The sequence below is a fragment of the Zootoca vivipara genome, chromosome Z1, assembly GCF_965207765.1.
Source record: "Zootoca vivipara chromosome Z1, rZooViv2.hap1.1, whole genome shotgun sequence".
NCBI lineage: Eukaryota > Metazoa > Chordata > Lepidosauria > Squamata > Lacertidae > Zootoca > Zootoca vivipara.
The window spans coordinates 24,072,427-24,085,167 of record NC_142583.1 but is presented as its reverse complement, the minus strand read 5'-3'; the positions used below and the strand labels follow the sequence as shown (position 1 = coordinate 24,085,167).

Genomic DNA, 12,741 nt, shown 5'->3' with positions numbered 1-12,741 from the left:
TATGCACACTTCTTCAGATACACTGAAACAGAAGTCTCCAGACCCTTATATATAGTATAGTGAGAGGGTGGGGAGGGGTATTCTCAGAAGGGTGGTGGGAATGGGAGTTTGACTGATGGCTGTGGAAGCTCGTTGATGACTGTTAATGACTGCAATTTGTCTTACAGGAAAAAGCAAGAAGTGAGATGGCTAAAGATAGCTTTATCATGTATAATGAGATAAGAATCCAATGTCTTTGTTCAGGCCAGGTCTCTCCATGGTTCCAAGTTTGGTAATGAGTTGCAGATCAGCAACTTCTCTTTCCAGTCTATTTCTGAAATTCTTTTGTAATAAGACAGCTACTTTGAGATCTTGTATAGAATGTCCTGGGAAACTGAAGTGTTCTCCTACTGGTTTCTCTGTCTTGTGATTCCTGATGTCAGATTTATGTCCATTTATCCTTTGGCGTAGAGTTTGGCCTGTTTGTCCAATATAGAGAGCTGAAGGGCATTGTTGGCATTTGATGGCATACACAATGTTAGAAGATGAGCAATTAAATAGTCCTGAGATGGTATGTTTGATGTTGTTGGGGCCAGTAATGGTGTTGTCCGAGTGTATGTGGCAGCAAAGTTGGCATCTGGGTTTATTGTAGGCTCTGGTACCAGTATCCATGTTAAGTCTGGTGGTTGTATTATTGTGGCTGAGTTGTTGTTAAAGATTGGGTGGCTGTCTGTAGGCAATGAAAGGTCTTCCTCCCAGAGCTTTCTCCTCTCATTATACCGTATATAAGGGTCTGGAGACTTCTGTTTCAGTGTATCAGAAGAAGTGTGCATGCACACGAAAGCTCATACCAATGACAAACTTAGTTGGTCTCTAAGGTGCTACTGGAAGGAATTTTTTAATTTTGTTTCGACTATGCCAGACCAACATAGCTACCTACCTGTAACCAAGATAATTCATGTGTTACTTGTGGCCTGTACAGTAGTACCTCTGGTTACGAACTTAATTTGTTCTGGAGGTCTGTTATCAACTTGAAACCATTCTTATCCTGAGGCGCGCTTTCGCCAATGGGGCCTCCCGCTGCACACGCGCCTCTCGCTCGCATCCGGGGCAAAGGTTGCAACCAGGAGCATCTGGTTAGTGGAGCTCGTAACCCGAAGCGTGTGTAAGGAGGATGGTTTGTAACCAGAGGTATTTCTGTAGGTATGTCTCAACAAAATTACACTAGTCGTTATTATTTATAATAAGAACTGTACTGTGGGGTAATTATGTGTTATTGTGTAAAAATAAAGAGGGATAAGTATAGAATTGGCATCCGTTTCTTCTTCATGCTTTTTGCATAGGATGAAATGTTCTTCAGCATCTGTATTAGGTAACTTTGCACATCTTCAGCCACAATTTTGCACATATTTTAGGCCTTCAGACATATTGTTAAATTACCTCAAAAACATTAAGTGATTTGCTTCTGTTGCTTTCTTTAGATCCACCGGTTTCCCAGCAATTTACACAGTGATTTAAATGGTGTCATGACAATCCAAGCAAAGCCACTGCAACAGAGGCACTCTGGGCTAACAGAAAAGATACAGTATGTGTTGCAAAGACTTACGAGATCGCATTTCACTCTCACAGTGCAAGCTACATTTATTTTTCAACCTATACCTCAACCTACGGCTCTATGAAGCCTTTCTAAAGTCAACATTCAATTTCATGTTAAGTGTTTTAATTTTGGGCCTTGGTGAAATTATTTTATTTTAAATAGAAAGTATAATTAAAGCTGCCTATTCTCTTCTGCGGGGGAAAGGGCTTTTGGGGCAGGCTGCAGAAGGGTTCAATCTTATATAAGTGGCAACTACATTTGCTGAAATTGCTCTTTTTCAGGAATGAGCAGGAAGACAAGCCTCAAGTGAGTTCCAGTGTTAACTCAGCACGAAATCGGCTGGGGCGAATTACTGACAGTAGTGTTCTCTCATGTTCCCGAGTATTGCTTGGATCGTCTAGAAAAACAGCAGGCCACCGTAGGCTACCATCAATAGCTACAGATCCTCTGCGCTCAAAGACCCCCAATGTTTACAGCGATGAAGTCCTTAGGGGGACAAAACTGTGAGGCTTCATTTCTATTCTTCGCTGCCATGACCTTAGTGACACATTAAACTCAAGCGTGGGAATTAGTCAGGGCATGTTTCACCACTCTGTGGTTGCATCTCAGAAACAGGCACTGAGAACAACCCTCTTATATTTTTGTTTCACTCCTACACATTTTGAGGAGTAACTGAAAGTCTGTGAACAGTGAATGGTGAAACCACAGAAACTAGATTAAGGCAGGTAGCCGTGTTGGTCTTATGCAGTCAAAATAAATAAAAAATAGAAATAAAATTGTCCACTAGCACCTTAAGAGACCAGCTTTTGAAGAAGTGTGTATGCACTTGAAAGCTTATACCCAGAACAAATTTAGTTGGTCTCTAAGGTGCTACTGGACAATTATTTATTTATTTATTAATTATTATTATTATTATTATTATTTCCACAGAAACTAGATGCAGGTCTGAGGGGCAGCATTCAGGTTGCAGAATTCAGCCATTCTTGGCACTAAATTTGAATTTGACTAGATGTAGGTTTTAATTTATTTTTAAGCTTGCAGCCCAGTTGTGTGTGCATTAAAAACTAATGGCCATTTTTGAAATGGTTCCATTTGACAATTAAGGGGGAAATAGCATGCACAGTCAATGGGAAACGTGAGCAGTGGTATGACTTCGGCATTGACACATTATTAGAGAACATAATATTTTAAAGGGATGGGTTGTCTCTCACAAAGAACATGATACTATATCTCTCTGTATAACAGGAATTCTGTTGTTGTTGTTAGAATTGTAGAGTTGGAAAGGCCCCAAGGGTCATCTAGTCCAACCCCCTGCAATGCAGGAATCTCAGCTAAAGCATCCATGACAGATGGCCATCCAACCTCTGCTTAAAAACCTCCAAGGAAGGAGAGTCCACCACCTCCTGAGGGAGACTGTTCCACTGTCGAACAGCTTTTACTGTCAGAAAGTTTTTTTTATATGTCAGAATCTCCTTTCTTGTAACTTGAAGCCATTGGTTCAAGTCCTACCCTCCAGATCAGGAGAAAACAAGCATGCTCCTTCTTCCATGTGACAGCCCTTAAGATATTTGAAGATGGCTATCATATCTCTTTTCAGTCTCCTCTTTTCCAAGCTAATCATACCCAGCTCCTTCAAGAGCTCTTCATAAGGCTTGGCTTCCAGACCCTCGACCACCCTTGATAATTAGGAATAGTTTCTGCAGTGACGGAAGGAACCGAAATACATATAATCTCATGTATCCTTATTGTTGTCCCACAGATGTACTGCCTTAGATCGCTTGTCCTCTCCACTTCTGCCTACAGCCCGGAACAAGCTGCCACCTATTACATCAGATGCTGTTGAACAATATCTTTCAGTTCCTGTATCGCAACTAGGCTTTGTAAGAGAGAAGGTATGTGTCATTCTTTGTTTTATACCATTAGCAATTCGGTTGGGAATTTAATAGTATTGTCATTGGAGCACTTTAAATCCTAGAGAAACGCAAGCAAGTACAATTGTTAGTTGCTGGGCTTGGAAATGATAAAATTAGGTTCCAATCTCCTTCCATCTATGAAGCTTGCTGAGTGGCCTTGTAAAAATCATGCTTTCTCATTCTAACTTACAACTTCTACATTAAATCAGCACGACATAATAGCTTTTAATGGTTTCAGCAAAATGTATTTTTCCGTAACTTTTCAAGGATCTTTATTCAGTTTGTTGCTCCTCTGACACTTATCCATATTGGTTCACTTGTTGCACATAGTTACTGCATAATACTTTGTCCACTAGTTTGTTTTGTGTTTAATTGCTTCACTTATGCACCATATGCTTGTTCTTTGTTGGCAGCTTAGTTACAGTTATACCTTCAGACTTCCATTTTCCTGCTGGGAAATATCTAGCTTGCATTCCCTGAATTGGAACTATATTGCCAAATATTACAATGTAGCTTCAGCACTATGGATATGAATTGTCAAAGTAAGTAATAGCAGCATAAGTCCTAAGTCAAGTAAACAGCTGTTCCAACCTCGTGAATGGTAAACTAAGGCCAGAAAAAAAGATGGAATTGTTTACCTTTCAACCTCGCCACCGGCTGAAAAAAATAACAAAAACTGTGGAGAGGAGAAGACTCTTGCTGCCTTCTCTGGGGCCAGTCAGCCCACTGCTGCTTCCAGAGATAGATGCAGACAGGAGCAGCAGATCCATTCTAGACTTTTTAATTCTGCTTGTATCTGTCTCTTCTAATCCATTTGAAGCCCAATTGAAATAGCCTAAGTAAATACAGTAGTTTTAGAAGCTCTTTTCTCGGTGTTTCATGAGTAATGGAAAATTAGCTTTTTGGAAGACAATACAGTGGTACCTCAGGTTAAGAACTTAGCTCGTTCCAGAGGTCCGTTCTTAACCCGAAACGGTTCTTAACCCGAGGCATGCTTTCGCTAATGGGGCCTCCTGCTGGTGCTGCGCCGCTGGCGCGCGATTTCCGTTCTTATCTTGGGGCAATGTTCTTAACCTGGAGCAACCACTTTCTGGTTAGCGGAGTTTGTAACCCGAAGCGTCTGTAACCCGAAGCGTCTGTAACCGAGTTACCACTGTAAATAATCAGTTGAAAAGCAAAAGCATACTCCTGCTAATAATAATTTACACTTTTTCCAGTGATGGGCTTGCTTCTTTTTCTCAACCCTACCCCAAACATTTTCCAGCATAAAGGAAGGTATCCTCATAGCAGAATTTCCAGCGCGGTACCTGATGGTGCAGAACGGCGGCCACTTAGAGAGCGGACTGTCATAATAGACCAGTTTTCAAGACCCAATACTACTCACACATTTCGGGTAGGTATTTGAAAGCTTTTGAGACTCTTAAGAAGAAACAGGAATTGAAATGGGGAGGGGGGGAATACCTCTGTTTTATTCCCTGTTAAACTCTTTAGATTATTCCTATGTGCTTAGTTGTATGCAGTCTTGCAATTCTGGGAGGAATTATTTCCTGCCTTCCAGATACCATTCCTTTAATACAAATTAAAGTCTCCACATTCTTATGCTTCGTAGCCCAAACCATGCTAACCATGCATAACAGAGTTTTTAGCTGACTTGCGATTGCCCTGCACTTTGGGACAACCCTGTTTTACAGGTGCTTGATTTTTTTTATAGAAAAAAAGAGGAAAGGACACCCCCCCAAAAAAAACACCACCCCAGCCTCATAAGAAATGACACAAGATGTTGAGAAGCTGCAGTCTGCTGTGTGTGGAATGAACACCCTGTTTTGTGGTGTTGGGGTGGGGGAATGACCCGAAGCCAGAATATCCCGCTTGCAAAGATATGGATGTTTGCTCGCTGTTTAACCACATTATTGCCTTCAGTGCTGAATAGGAAATTGGAATTACGGTAGTATTGGACATTTTTCAGTGCTCCTTGTGGAATAGTTACATCTTCATAGCTCTTTTTCATGTCAAGATATGCATGCTATATCTTTAACAGACATTAGAAGCACATTGCCCCCTCAAATAATTCTGGGCTCTGTGGTTTGCTAAGGGTTGTTGGGAATTGTTTCTCAGTGGGAGTATACAACAGGGCCCATAATTCTTTGAAGGAAAAGAATGTACTCCAAATGAGCTTTAATAAAGCATGTACAGAGCCATAGTCTTCCCTTGACTTATGGCGGGGCGCGGGCGGATTGCTATAAAGGGTAAAAATCTGTTTTTCTCTTTCAGTCAGATACACCTCATAAAATATCATTGACTCCTATGGATTTTGCTAATCAAATGTGGACAGGACATGGGGTATTGATAGGTAAGACCTCTGTTTTGTTAAAGAAAAGAAGAGGGTTATAGCACAAGATGCCTATCCCCTCAGAACTGTGATTCTCAATTTCAGCACATTAGTATTTGTGGGAGAATGGGATAGATTGAGCAATAAACATTGTACTCTGCATCATAAGTTGAGCCCCCCCAAAAAACAAATGCTGTAAACCATTTGATACTAGTTTGCCTCTATATGAAAGAGGTGCAGCAGCAGGCAAAATTTAATGGAGCAGCAAGGATGGAGAACCTGTGGATGTTGTTGGACTACAACTCCATAATCCTCATCCATTGGCTATGCTGTCTGGGGGTGAATGAGGTTCCAAGGAATAGAAATTAGTATAAATCCAGTAAAGAAGAGACAAGGAACATGTGGTCCCTCCAGATGTTGTTAGATTCTAACAGCATCTGGAGGGACCACATGTTCCCTGTCCCTTCTTAACTGGATTCATACTACTGTACAGTAATTCCTATTCCTTGGTACAATCAAGGATTTTTGATAAATTGGCCATAGACTTTCAATAAATTGGTCAGGGTTTTTTTGCAAAGCAACTATTCACTTATTGTTCAGTACTGCAGCCTGAGTAAACCCCATTATTCAGTTGGAGCCCCAAATGAAGATGTTTAGGGTGGCTCTTTTCAAGAGTTTGTAGCTATACACTTAATTCATCTAAGAACTAAGTCATTGGTTCTTGTATAGCTGTAGAATTGTTCCTGCAGTATTAGCAGAGAGCCAGCAGAGGGCTACCTTTTCACTGGAAAGCACCAATGATAAGCAGTCCTTTTCTCCTGCCACAGAAATTGGTTGTTGCTATTTTGAGATCTCATAAACTCATCATGTGTACGTGTAGAATGACTGTTCATACCAGGTTACAATACCTCCTAGTCCAAGCATATTCTCCAGAACTGTTCTGTTTGTGAAATACACAAGACATGGAAACTCTTCTTCAGTGTAATAAGTAAATTAATTGAAAAACAATCCTTCTTTAACTTTGGTGATGTAGTGAAAAGTGACAGTTTTTTGCAGTATTGAAGTTCACAATCAGTTCATGTTGTCTAGCTATCTATTATGCGTGAAATAATGTATTTTCATGCACATGCACAGGCTACTTTTAATAACAAAACATCCCCAGAGGTATTCTACTTTCTGCTGCCCATGATTATCCTTGTAGGGTAGTGAGTTTTGATAAAACCTCTCAAGCAAGGTCTAGGAACAGAGGGAACTCGGTGCACAGGGAGAGATTCTGAGAACTAGAAAGGACACTGGGTAAGATGCTAAGAGACAGAAAGTGGGCAGACATAGGCAGCAGGCTCACTAGAACCTGAGTTAAGGTTCAGCAAAAGCCTGTGAGAAAGGGCAATGGGGGGGGGGCGGAGTGGCTGGTGAGAGACCGTCTGGTGGGATGGGGGACTTGAGATTGCAAGTGGAAGTAGCTGCATGTTGGCAAGAAGCAGAAATAGTGCTCTGGCTAGACAGGGAGACCGAGAGTCGAGCTGCAGGTGATGATAAATTAGAAAAAGGGTTTTAGTGTTAATAATAATAATAATAATAATAATAATAATAAGCATGGTTTTAATGGGGACCACAGCATCTGGAAGACGTGGTTTAATCCTTCCATTTGCAGTTGCAATCCTGATGGCAACACCTCCCCTTCCCAGCCAAAACAAAATAAAAAAAATCCTTCCAACTAGGCTTGTAGAGACCAACTAGGTTTGTCATAAGGTTGGTCTCTAAGGTGCTACTGGAAGGATTTTTTTAATTTTGTTTTGACTGCGTCAGACCAACATGGCTACCTACCTGTAACTATCCCCTTCCCAGTGTTTGTGCTAATGGGGACTTTTCCTCCAAAGTTAATAGCAGCACTTGGGGGTGGGGGTTGGGGGTTGGTTCATATCAGCGTTGTGGTTGGGGCTGACGAATTAAACCTGAATAGTCCCCCTCTGTGTATGTTGTCCTGATGAAAATCAGGGTTGCCCATGCCTGAATTTTTTTAAAAAACCCTCTGGTGTGCTTTCTAATGATGCATTGTGTAGTTTGGCCCCTGGGGTTAGAAAGCTAAGGGAGAAGAGGGGAGAGTTGGCCTGCCTGAAAGATCCCACACCAATTTGACAGTGGACTGAAATGCAATGATGTGAATGAGGCAGAGACTTGAAGGACTGTGGATTGCAGGAGACGTGGAACTGAGAAAACAAGTGGCTTAGGAAGAAGACAGTGCCAACGCTGGGGAAATCCCTCTGGCAGGGATCAATAAGGGTGTGGATCAGGTAGTTATCATTGGGAAACTGGAATTCATCAAGGTGATTGAGGTCAACCTGTCACCTAACCTGTCACCTAGGGCAGTGGTGTCCAAACTTTTTTCAAAGAGGGCCAGATTTGATGAAGATTTTTTTTTAGGATTGAAGTTGTTGAGGTTTTTACCCAAGGAAATAAACTGCCACATGGGCCAGATTAAACTGACCGGCAGGCCAGATTAGATCCTCGAAACGGACTTTGGACATCCCTGACGTAGGGTATTGCTTGTCAGTCTGGCAAGCCTCTTCTTTCTCTGATTTGCAACGCTAGGCTTATCCCCAATGAAGGTTAATAGAGAGATTGCTCTTGCTACTACCATGCGTAGGGAAATAAAGGATCCACCCCCAGAAACAGCTGGTGGAGAATGAAAACTCATGCACCTCAAACAAGGATTTGTAACCCATATGGTCCCTAATAGCAAGTTTGGCTTCTCTGCTCACAAGCCTTATATGAGGTTGCAGGCTCTTCCTGCGCCTTCTATACTCTTGTCCCTAATTTGCACAGGACTGGGTGTCAGTCCAAAACCAAAAGCATGTCCCTGCTCTGTCTGAAATAGTTGATCTGTACTTAACATATTATTGGCTTCAACTTGTGTATTTTTCGAACAGCTTCCTGTGACATAAGACACTACTATTCCCATTTTACTGAGAGGAAAATGAGGCTAGGAGAGGTCACTCACCAAAAGAATTTGAGCATGAGGCCTTTTGTTTCAAGTGCACTGTATCCACTTGGCCCTCAATATTACCTGATAATGTTTTTGCTTGCAGGTTCACAGTTCCATGCCAAATCATTCCAGAGAAATCCACCTGCAGCTAGAAGAAGATTTCAAGTTGCTTCATAACATATAGCAGAAGGCAAAAAACCCACCAACCAACCTGATCTGTACTTTATGGGACTCTGCAATACTCCTAACTATTATCGGAAGGGATGGCGTTCCAGTATTGTAGTTTTGTGCCTTAGTGTTCTCTGCATACAGCCTGCTTGAAAATTGTTTCACCAAAGACTCATTAGCAAGTGCATCAAGACAGTGGCATATAACAGAATATGAATTGGTGCCAAATTTCCCCCCTAAAGGCATAAGTCAAGTTTAAAAGAAAGTGCCTTCCTGGTTCTGTTCTGTTCTGTTCTGTTTGTTTGTGGACCAGATGCAAGTAGAGCTGAGCCAAATTGTCATGAGCTTTCCTTTCCTTTTTCTGTGGTGAACAAGGGAACCTTAAATAGTTTCCCTGTTTTACATCAAAGTACTGGGGCTCAGGAAGAACTCTGTAAAAGTCCTCAAAGGCTGGTCTTTAATTATCTGAGCTAATTATCTGGGACCCAGGTGGCACTGTGGTTAAACCACTGAGCCTAGGGCTTGCTGATCAGAAGGTTGGCGGTTCGAATCCCTGTGACGGGGTGAGCTCCCGTTGCTTGGTCCCAGCTCCTGCCAACCTAGCAGTTCGAAAGCACGTCAAAATGCAAGTAGATAAATAGGAACCGCTACAGCGGGAAGGTAAACGGCGTTTCCATGTGCTGCTCTGGTTTGCCAGAAGCGGCTTTGTCATGCTGGCCACATGACCTGGAAGCTATACGCCGGCTCCCTCGGCCAATAATGCGAGATGAGCGCGCAACCCCAGAGTCGGTCACGACTGGACCTAATGATCAGGGGTCCCTTTACCTTTACTGGGGCTCAGGAAGAACTCTGTAAAAGTCCTCAAAGGCTGGTCTTTAATTATCTGAGCTAGCCCACAGAACTATGAAGCCTTGGGAGGAAGGGTACTCTTTTCACAGTGAAGCATGTTAAAGAATTTGAGCTAGGCTTTGCCTTGGTACTTTTGGGGAAACTTCCCTGAACTTGGTTGTACAGGCATTAAAATAAACCTTAGCAGGGTTTTCACACATTTCCTTCTAATGAAATTTTGAGGAAGCAAACACTGCAAAAACCAGGAATGGTTTCCACAGGAATGAAAGCGACACCAAAACAGTTGGAGTTGGTTTTAGCTCAGCTGTAGTAATGCAGTCTATAAACCCTTGAAGATTATGATAGGGATAATCAGATTTAATTCCTGGACTCTCTTTGTTATGGTTCCATAAGAAAAAATTATCCTTTCTCTCTGGTTTAGCTTGGGCAATCTCTAAAATTAATTTTTGAAGTGAGGTAGACATAAGTTGCTGCAGTTTGGGTTCAAATATTATTTCCTTTGTGCACAAATTTAGCTATTGCACATTGATTAAACACCGTGAAAAAACAAATCTTGATGCAATCCCATCAAGATCCATTTTGGACAATTGCATCAAGAACCTTTGGTCGTATATTACTGTTGCATAGACACAACATTTTATTCTAAAATCAATGGAGACTTGAGTACTTGTTTCATCTATGTAGTCTACACACAATCTAGATATTTTGCATATTTTTGCCCTCCCCCCCAAAAAGAAGCACTTTTTGAGAAACTTATTTTCATTCTGAAAATAAAAGTCATTGTATATTTCTTGTGCATTACTCCACAGTGTGTCCATTTGAAGCCAGATGTACCACATTGACATAGTAGGGCATATATACCAAGAGAATAACTTCTTTCTTCTCCATTCACCTGGAGCATGTAAAGGGATGAAAATGTATGGATAACCTAACCAAGAGGAGGGTTTTCAAATGTGTATCAAGTAGCCACTGGTGGATAGTAGGATCTGGAATTAATCTACATGGAAAGCAACATGTTGGGGGCAAACATGAATGCTTCTAGGTTGAGAAAAACAAATGGGTTAGTATGCATTCAGCCTATATCACACTGCACAAAGGTACCTTGATTTCATCTTGCATCATTTTAATAAGTTTCCCTATACCCTATTCACATAGTTAATATATAAAACAATAAAAAAATATGAAAACTGGTAAACTACATATATTGAGGTGTAACTGTGGAAATCAAAATGGAAGAATTGCAAAGTTATTTCTATGTAATATATCTTTATATATTTACTTTAATCATATGTTATTTGTTGTTGATTACCATTGCTGCATCTTCCTACCTTTTCTTTGTCATTAATTTGGCATGTCACCATCACCCTGTGAAGGATAATTAGAGGGCTGACCATCACTTATTACCAGTAGTTACTACATCAAGCCTGATGTAGTTACTACATCTTAGCCTGGCATGCTATGGTCCTTGGGGTCATGAAGAGTCGGACACGACTAAACAACAACAACTACATCTAGCACTGTAAAATAGCTCAGATGGATTTGTTCTCAGAAAGAATTAGCAGCAAAATTATATAATAGACCCTCATGGACTGAGCCCACTTGCTGGGCTGCAACTGATACTCTGTTTATTGAGTTTTTTCCTTCCTGAACTTCTTTGATGTCACCTGCTAATGCAAAATGAATTTATTTATCTAGTACTTCAACAACCCTATTAAAAATTTGCTTCATGAGCCAATCAGTCTGTGGAAATGTGTACAGAACCATTTTTGAGGGCTTGCTATTTTCATTACAGTAGTGATAACTCTTGCCATTTAGCAAGTTTGTTTGTAGTGTAAGCATGGGAAGAAACATTGTTTATTTAAAATGACTGGCCAACTCACCCCACAAGTCTTACTTATATGAAATGCATGTGATTAGATCAGAATGCTTCATTGCTGAGCCAATGATTAAAATCCAGGTTGTATTCAAACTGTAAGTGGTCAAGAAAGCTTTTCATAACAGCTTGAGACACATGAATGAAGGACAGATTCTTGAGCAGTGGTTTGTGAGTTAGAACTTGTCCCTGTAGCAGATTCTGGTTTAAAATAAATGTTTAAATAAGCGTATCAGTCTTGTTCTCCAGCACATTTATTTAAAAAATGTTCTTGAGAACAAGAGCCACTTTTGTTCAAATACTTTTATCCAGCTCCTCCAATAGTGATTTAATTTTTAAATTGGCAGGACATAATAGCAGCTCTGTGAATTGCTTCCATTTCCTTTGGTCTGAGAGGATTGTACTGGGCAATAATTTATTAGCTCTGAAGAGTCTGTAATGCAGTGCTCCACTGAGTTTCTTGTCAAGTGTGCTTTATGAAGCCTACCTGGCTGGCTATGGAAACAGCCAGAACAGCCAGAAACTGGGAGGAACTTTAGGGCTTGGTCTCCTTACTGGAAATTTTGAAGGGGGCTGAACAAACTGCCATTCTATTTCACCTGCAGTGCATGCTTTCTGCAAACGCTGTATTTGAAGAACAAATAACAGCTCCATTAAACTATGTCAGAGATGGAAAGGCAAGGAAATGGATGAGAAATGTACTTGCATGATGGGGGGTATTCAAAATATGTTTGTGGCTGTATAACTGGAGAAGGCAAAGTTTGCCTATCTGCAGACTGTTTTCTTAACTGAGAAAGAAACTGGAAATGCTAAAAAGGCAGCTTTATCTCTAAATTCAGGGAGCAGTCTGGTTGCAGCAGCAATAGCCTGTGACTTGCATGTTAATCATACACTGCCTTTTTTGGGAGGCTTGAGAAAAATGAGAGAATTATCAAATGCACAAAACAGTGAGATGACCGAGGCAGTGTATTGGAGGGGCGTCTGCTGCTACTGTGCACAAGAGCCACTTCAACTCTACTCCTTTTTTAATTTTCTGACTCCTAATAA

At 41.0% G+C, this 12,741-nt stretch overlaps 1 protein-coding gene across 10 annotated transcripts in view; it reads left to right on the top strand.

Annotated features, from left to right (window-relative positions):
• The window catches only part of FAM149A (family with sequence similarity 149 member A), a 51,747-nt gene extending 40,196 nt beyond the window's left edge, over nucleotides 1–11,551 (top strand). For 4 of the 10 annotated variants that reach the window (XM_088660960.1, XM_060278771.2, XM_088660956.1 and 1 more), the window contains 6 exons: nucleotides 1,461–1,564; nucleotides 1,858–2,079; nucleotides 3,336–3,468; nucleotides 4,754–4,882; nucleotides 5,761–5,839; nucleotides 8,908–11,551. In XM_088660960.1, coding sequence (XP_088517086.1) covers nucleotides 1,461–1,564; nucleotides 1,858–2,079; nucleotides 3,336–3,468; nucleotides 4,754–4,882; nucleotides 5,761–5,839; nucleotides 8,908–8,981 — 741 coding nt within the window. In that variant the 3' untranslated portion in view covers nucleotides 8,982–11,551. Of the gene's footprint in view, nucleotides 1–1,460; nucleotides 1,565–1,857; nucleotides 2,080–3,335; nucleotides 3,469–4,706; nucleotides 4,883–5,200; nucleotides 5,435–5,760; nucleotides 5,840–8,907 lie in introns of those variants that run through there. The other 6 variants (XR_015947868.1, XR_015947870.1, XR_015947869.1 and 3 more) reach the window with 5 other exon arrangements.
• The last annotated feature ends 1,190 nt before the right edge of the window (nucleotides 11,552–12,741 follow it).